Raw genomic sequence first — 19,658 nt, forward strand, 5'->3', positions numbered from 1 at the left:
ATCGGACTAGGCCTGGGGAGATCCTGAATCAAATCCCTACTTGCCACGGAAAATCTCGCCAGGTGTTCTTGGACCATTCCTTCTTTCTATGACTACCCTACCTCAATTGGGGCTCCCCAAAGAATCTGGCTGAATAACATTATCAAAAGCAGGGTGCAGGGTCTTTTGGTGTGATCCAAGCTGGGCTGTGCTAATGAAAGACACTACTGAAGCCAGATGTATAAGAGTCATGCCACATTGTGTTTTTGCAATGGTTCAATTAAAAATAAGATTCAAAATAAAATATTTATAACGTCGGGATTTAATAACTTGGGCGACAACAAATGGTGCCGTCACATATGCCTTTATTTGTTTTGTTCCATATGCTGTTTGCTGCAGCAATGCTGAATTCGATTACAGAAGCAGCAAATAACCCAAGCAAGCTTGGCAGGCGACAGATCCTTTAGTTGGCGGCAACTGTCTCCTGGATCCAGTCCACGTAGTTACACACCTTGGTGTATACCCCAGGGTAACCACTCAGGGCACACCCTACCCCCCAGGACACGATGCCTTGGAGTTGCCCGTTGCACACCACGGGTCCACCAGAATCCCCCTGTGGGAAAAGAAAGGAGGGAAACATTAGTATGTAGATTGCTGACCCTGGGTTCATGATATCTGCGAAACTTGGAATTAGAAAAAGGCAAGCTGGGAATTACAAAAAGGCTGATTGCTTATTTGCCACAACCAGGTACCCAAGGTTGGCTGGGATAAATAAAACATATAGATAATGAAAATATAATTTATTTAAGGTGCTATGTCAAGATAAAAATTATTTTAAAAATTGTTAAAACAGCACAATGGCATTTCCTAAGGTAGATATATTATAACCGTGTGTGTGTGTGCGCGTGCGCGCGCGCGCGTCAGGTGCTGTCAAGTCGTTTCCGACTCATGGTGACCCTGTGAATGAAATGCCTCCAAAATGTCCTATCTTTGACAGCCTTGCTTAGATCTTGCAAATTGAAGGCTGTGGCTTCCTTTATTGAGTCCATCCATCTCTTGTTGGGTCTTCCTCTTTTCCTGCTGCCCTCAACTTTTCCTAGCATGACTGTCTTTTCCACATACCAGACGCATTTTGGCCTGTTTGTTTTACCAGGTTGATTATTGCACACATTTTATATGGAAGACATATACAGCCCAGTATAACAACTTGTAGACAATCTAACCGGATGTTTGTATAATTGGAAATATACTATACAACCTATATACATGCCTGGTCTGATATGTGATTGTCTGTATATGTTTATATATCTGTAAATATGTGGGTATGTTTTACATGGGTTTCAATTGACCACTGAGGAAGGCCAAATAGGCCGAAACGCGTCTGGTATAATAATTTTTATCTTGACATGGTGCCTTAAATAAATTATATTTTTATTATCTATATATTTTATTCATCCCACCCAACCTTGGGTACCCAGCTTCTGTTTTCTAGGTTGGGTTTTGTTCCCCTTTTCTCTTTTTTTCTTCAATTGTGTGTGTAAAGGGCCTTCAAGTCGCAGCCGACTTATGGCAACCCCTTTTGGGGTTTTCATGGCAAGAGACTAACAGAGGTGGTTTGCCAGTGCCTTCCTCTGCACATGAACCCTGGTCTTCCTTGGTGGTCTCCCATCCAAATACTAACCAGGGCGGACCCTGCTTAGCAGCTTCTGAGATCTGACCAGATCAGGCTAGCCTGGGCCATCCAGGTCAGGGCTTTCTTCAATTAGAAAAAGGCAAAACATAAACCTTTGGGATCTTCTCAGGACAAAGGAGGTCAGTCTGATGATGGAAAATCTATGCCACTCCCCATTAACATTGGTTCTGTTTTTTCTTTTAAAGACTTTTATTTCATTTTAATAAAAATAGAAACAGAAATGAAAAATAGAAGACAGAAAAATACGGAAAATAGAAAACAATACAAAACAATACATCGAAAAAAAGAAAAAGGTTCTGGGTAGTCGTACAGAGAGTTGTTAGAATTACAATACTTTTTCCATCCTCCTTATAAACTGTATTATGCCAAGTTTCTAGCCTCTTAATAATAAATCCTCTGAGCTTTTTACTTGCTCGTTCATTCTCCATATTGTTAATATTTTAACAATAACACAATAATACTTGCCTTCACTACATATTTTAAATCAATATCTAATGCTTACATCTCTAGTATAAAATTATATCCAACCATACTCAATTTTGATTATACATCATTTTATGAAACATATGAGTAATAAAGCTTCCAATTATTTTAACGCTGGTTCTCTTTTTGAACGTTTCTCATGCCTACCTGCTACTTCTCACTTAGAGAGAAAAGTTGAATTTCCGGATAGGACAAGATTCAGAGATTAGACTTTCACTCTGATTAATAAGGAATATCTCCCTTTCAGAGGACTCATTGTGGCACCCCCCTTTTTCCCATTCTTCCAAAATCACTCAGTCTTCAGAATAATTTAGGTTTCCCCTCCTCCCAATAATGCATTGAGACTCTGAGAACCTTTCAAGTCCCATCGTAATGTTTTGGTAGAGCCACATTATTCCATCAGGTTTCCAACTTCCAGAATGTGATTCCATTTTGAATTCTGGATGCTCTCATTGCAGCCAGAAGCCAGCTGTTTTAAACACTTTCAGAGGCACCAAACATCACAGGTGCATGGAAGTTTTCAGTGTTGGCACTGAACAATGCTGTGCTTCCTTTGCTGGATGGCAGGAACACTCCTCTTTCCATCTCTGTTTTGGAGCTGTTTTACCCTAGATGGTGTGTCTTAAGGGCATATTGGTCTTTTATGTATGAGAGTTTTACCTTTCGATGCTCGTTAGACCCACACTTTTCTGTTGGGAATCCTAAAAATGCTATGCACCAGTAAAATCACTATCTCAAATCTGGAAGCGTCTGAGTCCCCGCCCCTTGAAAATGCTGCTTTGTAGTTGGCTGTAGTGCTTACTGTGAGAAAAACATCCAGTTCCCTTCTCCCCTCAGTGGAAACCCAAACCATTTCACAAAACGGAGCTCTTTAAAAGGAACAGGGTGGGAGAGGGAGAAACCCAAGCATCATTGTAAAACTCATTTTTATGTGGCAAATGTCTGCTCAGAAAGAACTCTGAATCAGGAAGCATTTGAGTCCCTGCCCCTTGAAACGCTGCGTTTTAATTGGCTGTAGTGCTTACTATGAGAAAAATGTCACACACACGCCCCAGCTCCCCTGAACCACATTTTGGCTTCTGCAGGGAGATGAGGACAATTTGACCCAGGCTGATCTCAGGAGAGATCAAAGAATTGGATTTTAACAGCACCGGGAAGACCCAGACATTGCGAGGGCAGGCTGCGAGTTCATCTCTAAGGGGCAGAAAATTCATACATAATTCTGGGAACAACAGAGTCAGTCCAAGGCTGAACGTGAGTCAAAGTACCCATGCATAAAGGACCATTATATTAGTTAGGAGACGTTTTAGAGTTCAGAGGTCATAAGAGATTTTTCCTCCCTGAGAAAAGGCATCTCACCTGGCAGGAATCTTTGCCACCCTCCAAGTACCCCACACACATCATGTTTGAAGTGATTTTCCCAGGAAGGGCGTCCTTGCACTCGGCATCCGTTAAAACTGGAGCATCCAGGCACTGCAGGAGCTCTGGCAAGTTATCTGCCAGACGAGGAGAGAAAAGAGAATAAAGACATGTTGGGACCCCCTGGAAACTAGAGAGCGGGAACATATATTGTACTGTGGACTTAAGGGACACAGCCTTCTTGGGACTGAACCACTTTAGAGTGCAAGTGGTGGTGGTGGTGGGGAGAATCGCATGTTTGCATGCAAACAAGCAAACAAACCCTCACTTCGCACTCTGAAAAGTCGGGGATAGGAGTTCTGGAGTAACCAGTCAGACCTGCTATATTTCATTCCAACAGATTGTTTTATATGAGGAAGAATTCAAACATGTGCCCCACCCCTGTGCGCAGTCTGAAGCGGTACAATCCAAAGTATCTCCAGGTACTAGCTGGAGATCTCCTGCTTTTGCAACTGATCTCCAGCTGATAGAGATCAGTTCCCCTGGAGAAAATGGCCGCTTTGGCAATTGGACTCTATGGCCTTGAAGCCCCTCCCCTCCTTAAACCCTGCCCCAAAAACGTCCTGCCAGCGACGAAGAGGGACCTGGCACCCCTAGAGAGAAACGCTTCCATACTCACATCCGTTGCCGAGGGTGTTTCCCCATCCCGAGATAAGGCACTCGGTCCCAGCCGTTACACACCGGGAAGGCAAGGAAATGGGTCGGATGCGGGAGTTCAAGGTGGCGGGGGTGGCCAGCTTGATGAGCATAATATCATTGTCCATGTTCTTCGGGCTGTAGCCGGGATGGCGGATTTGTTTCTCGGCTTCGATGAACTCTTCAGAGCCTTCCAGCACGTCGATGTTGTGCTCCCCGAGTCTCACCTGGATTTGCCCACTGGGGAAACAGAGGTACAACACAGCATGCAATTAACGCGCTAGCTTCTTGCGGTATCCTGACACTCTGCTTAGCCTTCCTCTGATGGAAGAGGATCTTCCAGTGGATGCCAGAACCCTCTCTCTATCCAGCAAGTTTTGCTAATCCTTCCCCTATCAACTGTGCCGGCCTAAACTGCCTTAGAGCCAGCGTGGTGTAGTGGTTAAGAGTGGTGGTTTGGAGCGGTGGACTCTGATCTGGAGAACCGGGTTTGATTCCCCACTCAACCACATGAGCGGCGGAGGCTAATCTGGTGAACTGGATTTGTTTCCCCACTCCTACATATGAAGCCAGCTGGGTGACCTTGGGCTAGTCACAGCTCTCTCTGGACTCTCTCAGCCCCACCTACCTCACAGGGTGTCTGTTGTGGGGAGGGGAAGGGAAGGTGATTGTAAGCCAGTTTGGTTCTCCCTTAAATGGCAGAGAAAATCAGCATATAAATACCAACTATTCTTCTTCTTCTTAATTTCCGGGTCGATTTGGCAGGTGAGGCAATGAGTTGTATTGGAGCAGGGTGATGGGGAAGGGGAAATATTTTGGCCAAAAGAGCTTTAATATCCAATTGCCCTGGTCCACAATTCTTTGCATGCAGCTATACACCAGCACACTGCAAGAATCTCTGTGCACATCCAGCAAACAGATGGTTGATACTTGAAGGAAGAACCCCATAAAAATGAAAGAAGTTTAGATTTTGGATCAAAAGCATTGAGGAACTTTGCCTTACAGCACAAGAAGAACCCTGATGCATCAGACAATAGAGCCATCTAATCCAGCTTCCTGATTTTCTTCCTCCGCAGTTGCTAGCCAGATGCCTCTGAAAAGCTTTCAAGCAGGACATGAAGGCAATAGCCTTTTTCCATCATCCCTCGGATCTGATATTCAGAGGTAGACTGCCTCTGAATCCGGAGGCTCTATTTTGCTGTCACGTCTAACAGCAAAAGAGTGGCCTAATTTCCCTGAACTTGTTTTCAAGCCCCCTCAAGCCCAGTTCACATGTTACAGTGAATACATGTACAACCTGCATGTAAGTGCAGATACCTGTTTGTAAGAAAGAGCCAATGCACATTTACTTTACAAATGAAGCCAGGGACCATCACCTGAATGAATGTGGGGTTTGAATTACATTGTGAACAGTACATGCATTGAACATAACATGACGCTTGAAGTGTATATGAAGAAAAATAAATTGTATACTGTACACAGATTGTACACGCATTCACTGTAACTTGTGAAAAGGGCTTCAGCTAATGACCCTCACTGTATCCCGGAACACCAAATTCTACAAGTGAGCAGCATGAAGAAGAAGAAGAAGAAGAGTTGGTTTTTATATGCTGACTTTCTCTACCTTTTAGGGAGAATCAAACCGACTTACAATCTCCTTCCCTTCCTCTCCCCACAACAGACACCTTGTGAGGTAGGTGGGGCTGAGAGAGTTCGGAGATAACTGTGACTTGCCCAAGGTCACCCAACTGGCTTCATGTGGAGGAATGGGGAAACCAACCTGGTTCTGCAGATTAGAGTCTGCCGCTCTTAACCACTACACCATGCTGGCTCTCTCATGTTATATGAAGAAGTATTTTTTTAATCTTTCCTAAATGTACAGCATCTTTTGTGTAACAAGATTTCCAACTTATCTCACCCAAGGTTATAGAATCATAGAGTTGGAAGGGTCCACCAGGGTCATCAAGTCCAACCCCCTGCACAATGCAGGAAATTCACAACTACCTCCCCACACACACACACCCAGTGACCAGAAGTTGGCCAAGATGCCCTCCCTCTCATCATCTGCCTAAGGTCACAGAATCAGCATTGCTGACAGATGGCCATCTAACCTCTTCATAAAAACCTCCAGGGAAGCAGAGCTTACCACCTCCCAAGGAAGCCTGTCCCACTGAGGAACCACTCTAACTGTTAGAAAATTCTTCCTAATGTCAAGACAGAAACTGTTTCGATTTAATTTCAACCCGTTGGTTCTGGTCCGACCTCCTGGGGCATCTAACTGTTAAAAAATTCTTCCTAAAAGGACAGAATTAAACAATGCAGTAAAAAAGCTTTGCTTATTCCACACTTACGATTGGTAGCAGTGAGCAGCCGACAGGACCCACTGATTGTCGATGAGGGAGCCCCCACAAAAGTGGTACCCGGCATTCAGAGACACCTGGTAGGGGATGGAATGCTCCAGACAGGCGTAACCCCCTACGATCTTGTCATCATCATCCCCACCATAGGGGAAAGCAGCTGTAGGAAGCAAGATCACATTAGAATCATAGAATCATAGAGTTGGAAGGGACCACCAGGGCCATCAAGTCCAACCCCCTGCACAATGCAGGAAATTCACAACTACCTCCCCCCTCCACACCCCTAGTGACCAGAAGATGGCCAAGATGCCCTCCCTCTCATCATCTCTCATCATTATTCTAACAGAAGACTGTAAACGTTTGAGAGAAGCTGTAAAAAAAAAAGTCATTTTAATATCGTCAACATTCGGAAGATCGATTCACGGGTCACAAAGGCATCGATCATCTGGATTAACCAGAGTGAGACAACCGGTAGTATTCTAATACTTAAATAATGAGATTTTCTAACACACTAACAGGATTATCCATTCCAAAACTCCAGCCTAGAAAAATCAATTTTTCTGTTTTGAAGTGCCGCTGTTAGCAGCCTGGATAACATGATGTTTAGAACAAGAGGAAAAAGCCCACCGCCTGCCAAGAGGAAAAGAGAAGCACGGAAGAAAAATGCCAGTTATTAAGACCCAACATGAGATGGATTGACTCAATAAAGGAAGCCTTCCGTTTGCAAGACCTGAGCAAGGCAGTTAACAATAGGGTGCTTTGGAGGTCATTAATTCATAGGGTAGCCATAAGTCGGAAGCAACCAGACGGCACATAACACATGTAACCCTTGTGAATACGGCCAAGTATTTTGAAATTCTTGACTCATTTAGCCTCAGAAGAACTCAGATAAAGGTAGATTAGGCTTAAGTAGCACTTTAGCAAGATGCACACAGATCTTTGGAGGTGAACAAGAACTTGAATTTGAGGTCTCCTAGGTTCAAATTCATCCCCTACCAGACAGGTTTTCACAGCAGGTTAAAAACAGATGTTGCTCAAACAGATTCACGTAGCTCAAATGTTAAAACCTCCATTGGCTAGAATGTCAAAAGGGGACGCCAGAACAATATGAGCAAAGTCAGGAGGGAAAGCGAATTCTGTCTGCTCGTTCAAACTGCTGCCGTTCCATCTATTATTCAATTGGTAGGTAGGTAGGTACAGATTTATTGTATATAGCCAAAGGCCATTACAATCAAGTAGACAAAATCAAATCAAATTCAACAAGAAAACAGTTAAAATCAAGCACAAAAATAAATTTAAATCATATACAAATATTGTCCGGTTTAACTGAAATGCTGGCTCGAACTTTCCTGGCCACTAGGGCGAAAAGAGACATGTTGTAAGTAACAGTGTCGGGCAGGAGAAAAGAAAGCTTCTCCTGATCACTAAAACAACGAATCTTAGATTTAAAAAAAGAGTTCCAGTTTGGGGGTCCTGGGTTCAAATCTCCATCCAGTCATTCTTTTCTTTCAGAATGGCTCAGTGGCAAAGCATGTGCTTTGCATGCACGGGATCCTAAAGGCCCCTGACATCTCCACTTAGAAGTATCTCAGGCATCTCTCCGTGATAGAAAGCTACCGCCAGGAAAAATACTGGGCTTAAGCCGGCCAATGTTGCTACTCAACATATAGGAGCTTCATACGGTGACCCATCAGTGTGGTATCGGTATGCCCTCCAAACAAGGCCACAAATAATTTGGAGTGCATAGGTCACGCTGAATTTAGCAGAACCTATGATTCCGATAAGATCAAGAGGAAATGGTGTTATAGACCCACCGGCTGCGCCCAGGCAGGCAAGGAGCACAAGAAACTTCATGATGTCTCCGTCAACCCTCTACCTGCTTCGTGAGGAGATTGCTAGGGAAGGCTTCACATCCTAAATACCCACCAACAGGCCTTATCTTGCCAACTCCCAAGGCTGTGGCAGCTTTTCACTTCCCAGAGTCTTGGAAGAACTTTGAGTGCGTTATCAGAGTTACCTTGACCACTAACTGCACTGATCAACTCCTGTCACATCAGAGATTCGGAAGGGCCATCTTTGCAGGGGGGGCTGTGTGGGTGCCAGGTTATGAAGGGTCCGGCACCTTGAACTGGAAAATGGGCAACCGATGGTATTCTTTCAAAACCAGTGTGATAAGGTTAGATTGGCTTTCTCCATCCAAAAGACAGGCCATTGCTTTTTGTACAAATGGAAATGTTCCAGTACAAGTACATGAATAATTGCTGAATTGTAAGTATGCTTATGAAATTATATAATATTAGTCATAGACTATTGTGGAAAAATATTTTATTGTGAACTATTACATTCATTATATTCACGTGTTAAGGATTAGAAGCAGGACTGAAGAAGAATTCGAAATGGCCGTATCCCCTTCTGCTTCTTCTGGTGGTACCATGTTTGGACCTCTTCTTCTGTTTCTCCCTGGAAACACCAGTTTGGACCAGGGTGGAATTCAACTTTTGAAATCTGAGGATTCACATAAGGATAATGTATTAAATTGGACTTTTCGCCTTGTATGTATTGGATTAGGATAGCATTACTTTGTTTGTAAATATCTTGATGTGTTACATTGCTTTTTTTTTTTATGTTGTAGCACTTAATAGAACTTTGCACTTGGTTATATGTTTTTTCGCTCCTGTGCTTAATACCTGGAAGTTGGCAACCCTGGGGGAAGAGGGGGAGGCCTGGTCACACCGTGCTCATTCAGATCAGCACTAGGCGAGCTGGCAGAAAATGGGGCTGGGGGAAGAGGAGAATGTGGGGGGCCGCAATGCAGGGGGGGATGGGAGGAATCTGCAAGCTTCGCAGGCCCCAACTTGTCTATATAATATTATTATTATTGTAAGCCAACTTGAAGCAAGAAGAAAAGCTGGATATAAATGTTTTGATAATTAAATACATTAAAATATTCAAACCCAAGTCCCACTTTCACTCTGAAGGGGTACAGCTCAGTCACAGGCTAACCATGTGACCTGCTGTTTGTGGGCATTGAGGTTAGGTGTGGTGAAGGGAACCTTCTGCAGGTGCGGCTGGTTTGCATACACAAGGATGGTAAATTATGGGACTTGTACATGATCACTTTATGCGAGGAAAATCAGTAGAGGGGTGGGGGGAAATAGGGAGAGGAAACCATTGCCTGGTGGAGCCCCCCGCTCTGACCCCGATAAGACTGCCATGCAAATGCAACCACCCTGGCCCATACATTAGCATGATGTGGGACGGTCAGGGCGTGTGTTAAGTGCTGTCAAGTTGCTTCCGACTCATGGCGACCCTATGTATCAATGTCCTCCAAAATGTCCTACCTTTCAGATGCACACCTTAACGCGGTAAGGGGGTTTGTGTGTGTCAGGGAAGCTGAGAGCAATACCGCAAGGGGTCTAGACTCTGTCAAGAGACTAAGCTCCTAGCACAGTCACTCAAGATGGAACGGTCTCAGCTGAGAAACCAGACGAAGATGCATCCACCCCCGTAAGGAATCAATGGCCACATCCACAGAAGAGAGCAGGTGGTTCCAATGGGGATGGGGGCAGAGGAATCCTTGAAGGTTAGCTGCTGGGCAGCAGCATTAGTGGAAGGTGACACTGGTGGAGGATCCTTTGTAGACAATGGCAGGGCCACTACAGCTAACCCTGGTTAGTACTGAGCGGAAGAAGGCACTGGTAAACCACTTCTGAACAACCTTTACCCTGAAAACCCCATGATGAGACGGTCAGGGTAGGAAATCCTTATTTCTCTACTAACCTCAGTTTCTGCAGGCACACACTATGTGAGGCCGTGAGCAGGTTTTTGTAGGAAGTGGCGGTGACTCTGAAGCGCTGTGTCTTGGCTGCTGGCGCAGAGATACACGGCCGAATCTTCTCGCTTCACACGCGAAATGTTCAGGTTCAAGTGGTACATCTCTGGCTGCTTCGCTGTGAATCGCTCCGAAATGTTGCCTTTCTGTTGTTCTTCCTTATTCAAGAAGTAAAACAGGAACTCGGGGCCCTGCCCTGTGTTCTGCCGGTACCAGTACATGTAGTTGTGATTGTTTGTTTGACGGCATGCAAAGTGGGCATCTTCGCCTTCCTGCAGAACCAGACTCGGCAGTTGAGTGATCTCAGCATTGGAGCCTCCTAGAAGAAGAAAAAGGAGGGGGAGGAATATGTCGGTAATTTTCATTGAAAAGAGTAGTGAGACCTGTACAGAAAAATATCTTGAGCCAAGGACGTACCTAGTTCTAGGAGGCAAATGGCTACGCACCATCTGGTCCACATCTCTCCTGGGTGAGTAAGATTGTGCTGTGGTACAGGGTTGCCAGACCCCTCTTCGCCACTCCCGGGAGGTTTTTTGGGTGGAGCCCGAGGAAGGCGGGATTTGGGGAGGGCAGGGACTTCAATGCCATAGCGTCCAATTGCCAAAGTGGCCACTTTCTCCAGGCGAACTGATCTCTAGCGGCTGGATATCAGTTGTAATAGCAGGAGATCTCCAGCCACCACCTGGGGGGTTGGCAGTCCTACCCAAACCTGAGTTTGATGAAATTATGGGAATGCGTGGGAGAGAGCAGAGAGGGATGGCGGCATGGTAGAGCCCGATCTCATCAGAGAAGCCAAGCAGGGTCAGTTCTTGGAAGGGGGACCACCACAAAAGACTCCACAGAGGAAGGCACTCAAACCTCCTCCGCTTCTCACTTGCCTTGAAAGCCCTTTGCTGTGGTCACCATAAGTCGGTTGTGACTTGATGGCATTTTACACGCACACACACATGGGGGAGAACAGGAAAGAGGGTTAGCTTACCCTTCCCGTCAACGTTTCTCTCCTAACATCAGGTCGCAGCCTCACACATCACACACGCTGAGGTTTTTGTAGGAAGAGGAGGTGACTTTGAAGTGCTGTGTCAGGGCTGCTCGCGCAGAGATACACGGACGAATCCTCTCGCTTCACGGTTGAAATGTTCAGTGTACAGCTCCCCGTCCGGGGCCACTTAGCGGTGAAACGTTTAAGATTCTCGCCGGATTGTATTAATTCATTATTCTGGAACAAAAAGAGAAACTGTGGCCCCTGCCCTGCATCCTGCCGGTACCAGTACATAACATTGTGCCCTGAAATCGGGTCGCACTCAAGATGGGCAAGGTGACCTTCCTGCAAAACCAGGCTTGATGGTTGAGTGACCACTTTACTGGAGCACCCTGGGAGAAAAAGAGAGAGAGAAGAAAAAATCTTGATGGTAATACCAGTTGAAAACAGCAGCTCGGATTGGGAACTCGAGAGCATCCTCTGAAGAGTCACCTTTGCAGCCCGAAAAAGACTTACCAACTTCCAGGAGGCCAAGGAGCACACCCCAGCCGATCCACATCTCCGTTCATATGACAGCAGGGTAGGGTTGCCAGGTCCCTCTTTGCCACCGGCAGGAGGTTTTGGGGGTGGAGCCTGAGGAGGGCGGGATTTGGGGAGGGGAGGGACTTCAACGCCATAGAGTCCAATGGCCAAAGCGGCCATTTTTCTCCAGGTGAACTGATCTCTGTCGGCTGGAGACCAGTTGTAATAGCAGGAAATCCCCAGCTACTATCTGGAGGTTGGCAACCCTACAGCAGGGTAAGCTTCTGACTTGCACTTTATTTGGGTTTGGTGTGTTACTTCCTCCTCAGGGTCCAGCATAGGGGTGCTGTCTCCGAATTGGGAAATTGCTGGAGATTTTGCGGGTAGATCCTGGGGAGGGCGGGATTTGGGGAAGGTTGGGTATAATGCTATAAAGTCTACCCTGCAAAGCAACCATTTTTCTCCAGGGGAACAACGGAGCCAGCGTGGTGTAGTGGTTAACAGTAGTGGTTTGAAGCGGTGGACTCTGATCTGGAGAACCGGGTTTGATTCCCCACTCCTCCACATGAGCAGCAGACACTAATCTGGTGAACTGGATTTGTTTCCTCACTCCTACACATGATGCCAGCTGGGTGACCTTGGGCTAGTCACACTCTCTCAGCCTCACCTACCTTACAGGGTGTCTGTTGCGGGGAGGGGAAGGTGATTGTAAGCTGGTTTGATTCTTCCTTAAGTGATAAAGTCGGCATATAAAAACCAACTCTTCTTCTTCTGATCTCTGTCATCTGGAGATCAATGGTAATTTTGGGAGATCACCAGCTCCCACCTGGAGGTTGGCAGCCCTACTGCAGTTAACTGCTCTTCTTGTAGCACTAAAATGAGTGGCACCGGGGTCGTCCGTCACCTTTAATTGTTTGATCAATCCATTCAACCCTTGGCTGATTAATCGGTGCAAACATATTTTAATTATTGTAATTGAGGCATGGAAGAAGAAGAAAAGGAAGAGGAAGAGGAAGAAGAAGAAGGAGAAGGAGAAGAAGAGTTAGTTTTTATATCACAGATTTCCCAAGGTAACCAGTAATTTGGCTGACAAAGATGCCATCTTAAAACGAGTTGCATTCAATATGAAAGTTCAGCGGGAGTATTTCTTCCAGGGCAATCGGGGCCTACCCTGGTGACCCCTGGAGGATTTCTCCCTTCCATGCTACTGCTATTGGACTATGATCCTGCACCGCTAAGGCACATTTCTCCAAAACAGCAGATGAGATTAAGGTTGCCAACTCCATTTTAGGAAATTCCTGGAGATTGGGGGGTGGATCCTGGGGAGGGCAGAATTTGGAGAGGGGAGGGACCTCAGTGGGGTATAATTCTATAGAGTCCAGCCTCCAAAGCAGACATTTCCTCCAGGGAAACTGATCTCTCTAGTCTAGGGGTCAGTTGTAATTCTGGGGGATCTCCAGACCCTGCTAGGAGGTTGTCAGCCCTAGACAAGGTGTTAATCCTGCATCTGAACTACAGACTACATGGGGATTCATATGACCGAATGGTACTCCCAAAAATTCCTAACACCTAAAAACAGATGACAGCCAGCATGGTGTAGCGGTTAAGAGTGGCAGACTCTAATCTGGAGAACAGGATTCAGTTCCTCGCTTCTCCACATGAGGTCTGCTGGGCGACCATGGGCCAGTCACAGTTCTCTCAGAACTCTCTGAGCCCACGCGGAGGCAGGCGATGGCAAACCACCTCTGAATGGCTCTTTGCTTGAAAACTCTATGGGGTAGCCTTCTAACAGCAGTTGGAAAAAAGGAATCGGTAGTCATGGAAAGACTGCAACTGTTCTTCACGGCTCTCCATGGATCCCAAGCTGCAGTTGTTTTCACCAAGCGCCTTCCAGTATCCCAGAGAACGTACAGTCCTTACAACTTTACAGGGAAATTAGTGAGAGGCTCCTTGGGTTGCTGTCCGTCGTGATCCATACTTTCCTATCCAAGTTTCCCCTCAGACCTCCTTTTAGTAATGAGTAAGTTATTCATAGGGTCGCCATGAGTCGGAAGCGACTTGACGGCACTTAACACACAAGTTGTTCACAGATTTAGAGCGAAGGGATCATCTTGAAATATGTGGTGATGCCAATGGTTTTGTGTGTTTGAAAGGTCCTTATCCGCCCTGAGCCCTGACTTGGCTGGGAATGAGGGCGGGCTATAAATCTGAATAATAAATAAATAAATAAATGAATGAATGAATGAATGAATGAATGAATGAATAAATGAAGGAAGGAAGGAAGGAAGGAAGGAAGGAAGGAAGGAAGGAAGGAAGGAAGGAAGGAAGGAAGGAAGGAAGGAATTTGGCTGCAACACACACACACATACAAACACACACTCAAACACACGCAGAGATGCCAGGGAGAAGTCTTCCAGCCTAGCATTCAACCCGGCATGTTATTTTCCATATGCATTTTGTTTGATTTTCTTTTAATATTAAGGAATATCCAAACGCATGAGTGCCCCCTTTCGATCCGAAGTGGTACAGCTCAGTCACAGGCTCACCATGCTGTTCGTGGGAACCGAGTTTAGGTGCGGTAAAGCAGGTGCGGCTGGTACACAAGGATGGTAAATCATGGGACTTCTACATGATCACTTTATGTGAGGAAAATCAGTAGAGGGGTGGGGGAAAATAGAGAGAGGAGACCGTTGACCGGTGGAGCCCCCCACTCCGACAAGACTCCCATGCAGATACAACCACCTTGGCCCATAAATTAGCATCATGTAGTGCTTAAGGTAGGAAATCCTGCATTTCTATGGTAAACTCTGCTTACCAGAGAGCCAGCGTGGTGTAGTGCTTAAGAGCGGTGGTTTGGAGTGGTGGATTCTGATCTGAAGAACCGGGTTTGATTCCCCACCCCTCCACATGAGCGGCGGAGGCTAATCTGGAGAAATGGATTTGTTTCCCCACTCCTACGCATGAAGCCAGCTGGGTGGCCTAGGGCTAGTCACAGCTCTCTCAGCCCCACCCACTTCACAGGGTGTCTGTTGTGGGGAGGGGAAGGCGATTGTAAGCCAGTTTGAGTCTCCCTTAAGCGGTAGAGAAAGTCGGCATATAAAAACCAGCTCTTCTTCTTCTTCTCTAGCCACACTCTATGTGATGCCGTGAGCAGGTTTTTGTAGGAAGTGGCGGTGACTCTGAAGCGCTGTGTCTTGGCTGCTGGCGCAGAGATACACGGCCGAATCCTCTCGCTTCACACGCAAAATGTTCAGGTTCAGCTGATACTTCTCGTGCTGCTTAGCCGTGAATCGCTCCGAAGTGTTGCCTCTCAGTTGTTCTTCTTTATTAAAGAAGTAAAAGAGGAACTCAGGGCCCTGACCTGCATACTGCCGGTACCAGTACATGTGGTCATGATTGTTTGTTTGACGGCATGCGAAGTGGGCATCTTCCCCTTCCTGCAGAACTAGACTCAGCGGTTGAGTGATCTCAGCATTTGAGCTTCCTGGAACAGAAGAGAGAGGGGGGGAAAAACAGGTTTGTAATTTAGATTGCAAACAGTAGAACGACCACTAAAGAAGCAAATATTTTGAGCCGAGGACCTACCTAGTTCCAGGAGGCAAAGGGCCATGCACCAGACACTCCTCATCTCTGTTGCGAGAAAAAGCTTGTGTTGTGTAGAGCTTTGAGGTGCACTTCCTTCTCAGGCACCAAGAGGCAGGCTCCACTTACGGCATCAATATGGGTGGAAACTGGGCATGTCGGATGTCATTGCTATACTTGAGTTATGAATAGGATTGCCAACTTCCAGGTAGTAAGGAAGCAAACACAGTAGCGAAAATGTATCACAAAGTGCAAAATGCTATATTATACAAGCTACACAACATGGCAAACAAAATCAATGACAGTACAACTATGTATCTATCCTAATAGCTATGAATAGCCAGGTAAGTAACACGTGATTACTAACACCGTCCATGTGTTACAAAAGTCCAATGCTAGTACAAAAGCCTGTAAGAATTCATATTGTTGTATGTCTTCTTATTTTCAGATGTCCTTCAGCCAGGTACAAGGGAAAATGCAGGTACCAAATGTCAAGGAAAGAAGGGGAGACGGCCGTTTCTGATTCTTCCTCAGCCCCTCTTCCATTCAATACATGACTGTGCAAAAGCCTCCCCCCAATTCATTGCTGGAACCACCCCTAATATAATCCAATTTTCACTTATTCCATTATTAGGATAGTAGTAGCTGGAGATCTCCTGCTATTACATCTGATCTCCAGCCGATAGAGATCAGTTCACCCGGAGAAAATGGCCGCTTTGGCAATTGGACTCTGTGGCATTGAAGTCCCTCCCCTCCCCAAACCCCGCCCTCCTCAGGCTCCGCCCCAAAAACCTCCAGCCAGTGGTGAAGAGAGACCTGGCAACCCTAGTTATGAAACTACCCTTAAGGTGGCAAGATTTTGCACGTTGGCATGTCTAATAGACAGAAGGTGGCCTAAAGTATTATTGATTGTTAAATTTATCTTTTTTATTAACTGCACTCCCTGTGTAGAGTTCTATGTCTATTTAAATGCAATCTTTGTTAACACCAAGTATGCATATATAGATCTAGATATATCGATATCGATCTCTGTAAGTAAAGTATGTAAATAGATATGTCTATGCCTGTAATGTTGGTGTAGCACCTAGTAGCCTGTGTATTTAGATCAGGGAATTATTATTTTACTGTATTAATAATGTTTGACAGTTTTAACACTTTTTTTTGGCTTTGTATCAGATTTTGCTTGTCTTTGACCTTAGATATATTTGACTATTGACTATTGGCTATACTTGAGTTGAGACAGTTAAGTAGGGTTGCCAACCTCCAGGGAGTGGCTGGAGATCTCCTGCTATTACAACTGATCTCCAGCTGACAGAGATCAGATCACCTGGAGAAAATGGCCGCTTTGGCAATTGGACTCTATGGCATTGAAGTTAGGGTTACCAGGTCCCTCTTGGCCACCGGCGGGAGGTTTTTGCGGCGGAGCCTGAGGAGGGCGGGTTTTGGGGAGGGGAGGGACTTCAATGCCATGGAGTCCAATGGCCAAAGCAGCCATTTTCTCCTGGTGAACTGATCTCTATTGGCTGGAGATCAGTTGTAATAGCAGGAGACCTCCAGCTAGTACCTGGAGGTTGGCAACCCTAATTGAAGTCCTTCCCCTCCCTAATTGAAGTCCTTCCCCTCTCCTCAGGCTCCACCCCAAAAACTTCCCACCGGTGAAGAAGATGGACCTGGCAACCCTAGAGTTAAGGGATCGCCTCTGAGAGTAAACAGAGTTGGGCCACAAGCTTGCCAACTCCCGGTTGGGAAATTCCTAGATGTTTAGGGGTGGAGCCTAGGGAGGGTGCGGTTTGAGGAGGGGAGGGACCTCAGCAGTGTATAACGCCATAAAGTCTACCCTCCAAAGCAGCCCCTTGCTCCAGGGGAACTGGTTTCTGTAGTCTGGAGATCAGTTGTAATGCTGGAAGAACTCCAGCCCCACCTGGACGTTGGCAATCTCGAAAGGTACTGTCTTTGAGCAAGGAGGAGAGTTGCCATTTCTCTCATTTGTGAAGTAGTCACTCTTTCTCTCACTCATTTGGGCAGGAATAAGCACTGCCACAGGAATAGGGTTGCCAGCTCCGGGTTGGGAAATACCTAGAGATTTTGGCGCTGGAGTTTGAGGAGGGTGGTGTTTGGGGAGGGGAGGGACTTCAATGCCATAGAGTTCAGTTGCCAAAGCGGTCATTTTCTGCAGGGGAACTGATTTGTATCGGCTGGAGATCAGTTGTAATAGCGGGAGATCTCCAGCCACTACCTGGAGGGTGCAAATAACACCCTCAACAAATACATATACAATTATATCTAACTATTTACAAGCTTTTATTATAATTTTCTATTTTCTTCAAACACCTCAACAGGTTGATAACTGCTCAATCCTTGGGTGCTTATAACTTGCTAATATTACAAAATCAAACAATTGTTGAAGTGCCTATAAACTTCACTTATGGGAAAACATATATTCTTTCACATGTACGTATACTCATAGCTTTATGAGGTGCTATGCTCAGGTATAAGAGCATAACAGGCACATATGTATTCTGCACACACATATATAAAGGCATTGCCCCATGGATAAGGGGTAAAGAATTAATCTTTGGTTCAGAGATTCACTAGTGTGTGATCACTGGGTTAGCAGAAGCTGGCAGCCATTTCTGGTCATGTACCAGTGAGATCATTCTTTCTCTGCTGGTACAACCAGGCTCCTTAACAAGGCCTAAAACCAGTGATTGAAGACACCAGAAGTGTCCGATAGGAATGTTAGGTTTCGTTTCTTCAGTAGAGATCATATAGCCATCTAAGCGAACGCCTTAAGACCACGCTCATAGGACATGCAAATGATTGTACATACACGAATTTAATGTGCATTGGCTCTGATGGTTATACGCAATGCGAATTAGTGATCTATAACACACGATGTCTTTCTTTGTTCTGGGTGGACTGTTCTGACGCTTCTTGAGATCAGCTCCACGCGCGCTACTTCTTTTATTGGCCTAATAAAAGAATCGTTTACTCCTGATAACCTCTCCTGAATTACTTTATTGGGCAATTGGAGGTAATTGAGGCATTTCATCGTCAGCGCAGAAAATTCATACAGAAAGTCTGGATGCGCCTGTACACAAAGTTCAACAGGCATCACCTCCCTGTCACACAAAAAATAACAATGCGCTGACAATTATTTGATTTTGTAATATTAGCATGTTATAAGCACCCAAGGACGGAGCAGTTATCAACCTGTTGAGGAGTTTAAAGAAAATAGAAAATTTTAATAAAAGCTTGTAAATAGTTAGATATAATTGTATGTGTATTTGTTGAACCCCATGCGGGTTGTTGTTTGCAGTTTCTACTGTAGCAGCATAGGTTTTCTGTCTACTTCCTGGAGGGTGGCAACCCTACACAGGAAAAGTATAGGCACAAACCTGAGTTTGAAGAAATTAAGGGAATGTAAGGGAAAGAGCTTAACCTTCCCGCCAACGTTTCTCTCCTAACATCAGGTTGCAGCCTCACACATCACACACGCTGAGGTTTTTGTAGGAAGAGGAGGTGACTTTGAAGTGCTGTGTCTGGGCTGCTCACGCAGAGATACATGGATGAATCCTCTCGCTGCACGGTCGAAATGTTCATTGTACAGCTCCCTGTCCGGGGCCACTCGGCGGCGAAACGTTTAAGATTCTCGCCAGTGTATATTAATTCATTACTCCGGAACATGAAGAGAAGCTGAGGCCCTTGCCCTGCCTCCTGCCGGTACCAGTACATGGCATTGTGCCCTGAAATCGGGTCGCACTCAAGACGGGCGCGTTGACCTTCTCGCAGGACCAGACTCGGTTGCTGAGTTATCTCTTCACTGGCGCATCCTAGGACAGAGGGGGAAAGACTGGGCAGTAAGGTCAGCTTTTTAAAAAGTGGCCCGGATTTGAGACTTGAGAGCAGCCTCTGGAGATTAACCTTTTTAGCCCAACAAAGGCTTACCGATCTTCAGGAGACAAAGGAGCAAACTCCAGCTGATCCACATTTTTGTTCCTGTGGGAGCAGGGTAAACTTCTGACTTGCACTTTATTTGGGTTTCGTGTGTTACTTCCTTTTCAGGCTCTGCTATGGGGTTGCCATCTCGGTTGGGAAATTCCAGCAGATTTGAGGGGTGGAGCCTGGGGAGGGTGGGGTTTGGGGAGGAGAGGTGGCTCAGCAGGGTTATAATGC

General features: G+C 45.8%; 2 protein-coding genes across 2 annotated transcripts in view; both read right to left on the reverse strand.

Moving 5' to 3' along the window:
• Nucleotides 1–19,658, reverse strand: part of LOC130476546 (T cell receptor beta chain MC.7.G5-like) — a 92,796-nt gene that overhangs the window by 46,422 nt on the left and 26,716 nt on the right. The window lies entirely within an intron of this gene.
• LOC130476795 (cationic trypsin-3-like) lies at nucleotides 443–8,421 on the reverse strand. Its single transcript, XM_056848794.1, has 5 exons — nucleotides 8,382–8,421; nucleotides 6,562–6,727; nucleotides 4,194–4,450; nucleotides 3,515–3,651; nucleotides 443–592 (listed from the first exon to the last, which is right to left on the reverse strand). The coding sequence occupies exons 1-5, from the start codon at nucleotides 8,419–8,421 to the stop codon at nucleotides 443–445; spliced, it is 750 nt and encodes a 249-aa protein (XP_056704772.1).

The sequence above is a fragment of the Euleptes europaea genome, chromosome 4, assembly GCF_029931775.1.
Source record: "Euleptes europaea isolate rEulEur1 chromosome 4, rEulEur1.hap1, whole genome shotgun sequence".
Lineage (NCBI taxonomy): Eukaryota > Metazoa > Chordata > Lepidosauria > Squamata > Sphaerodactylidae > Euleptes > Euleptes europaea.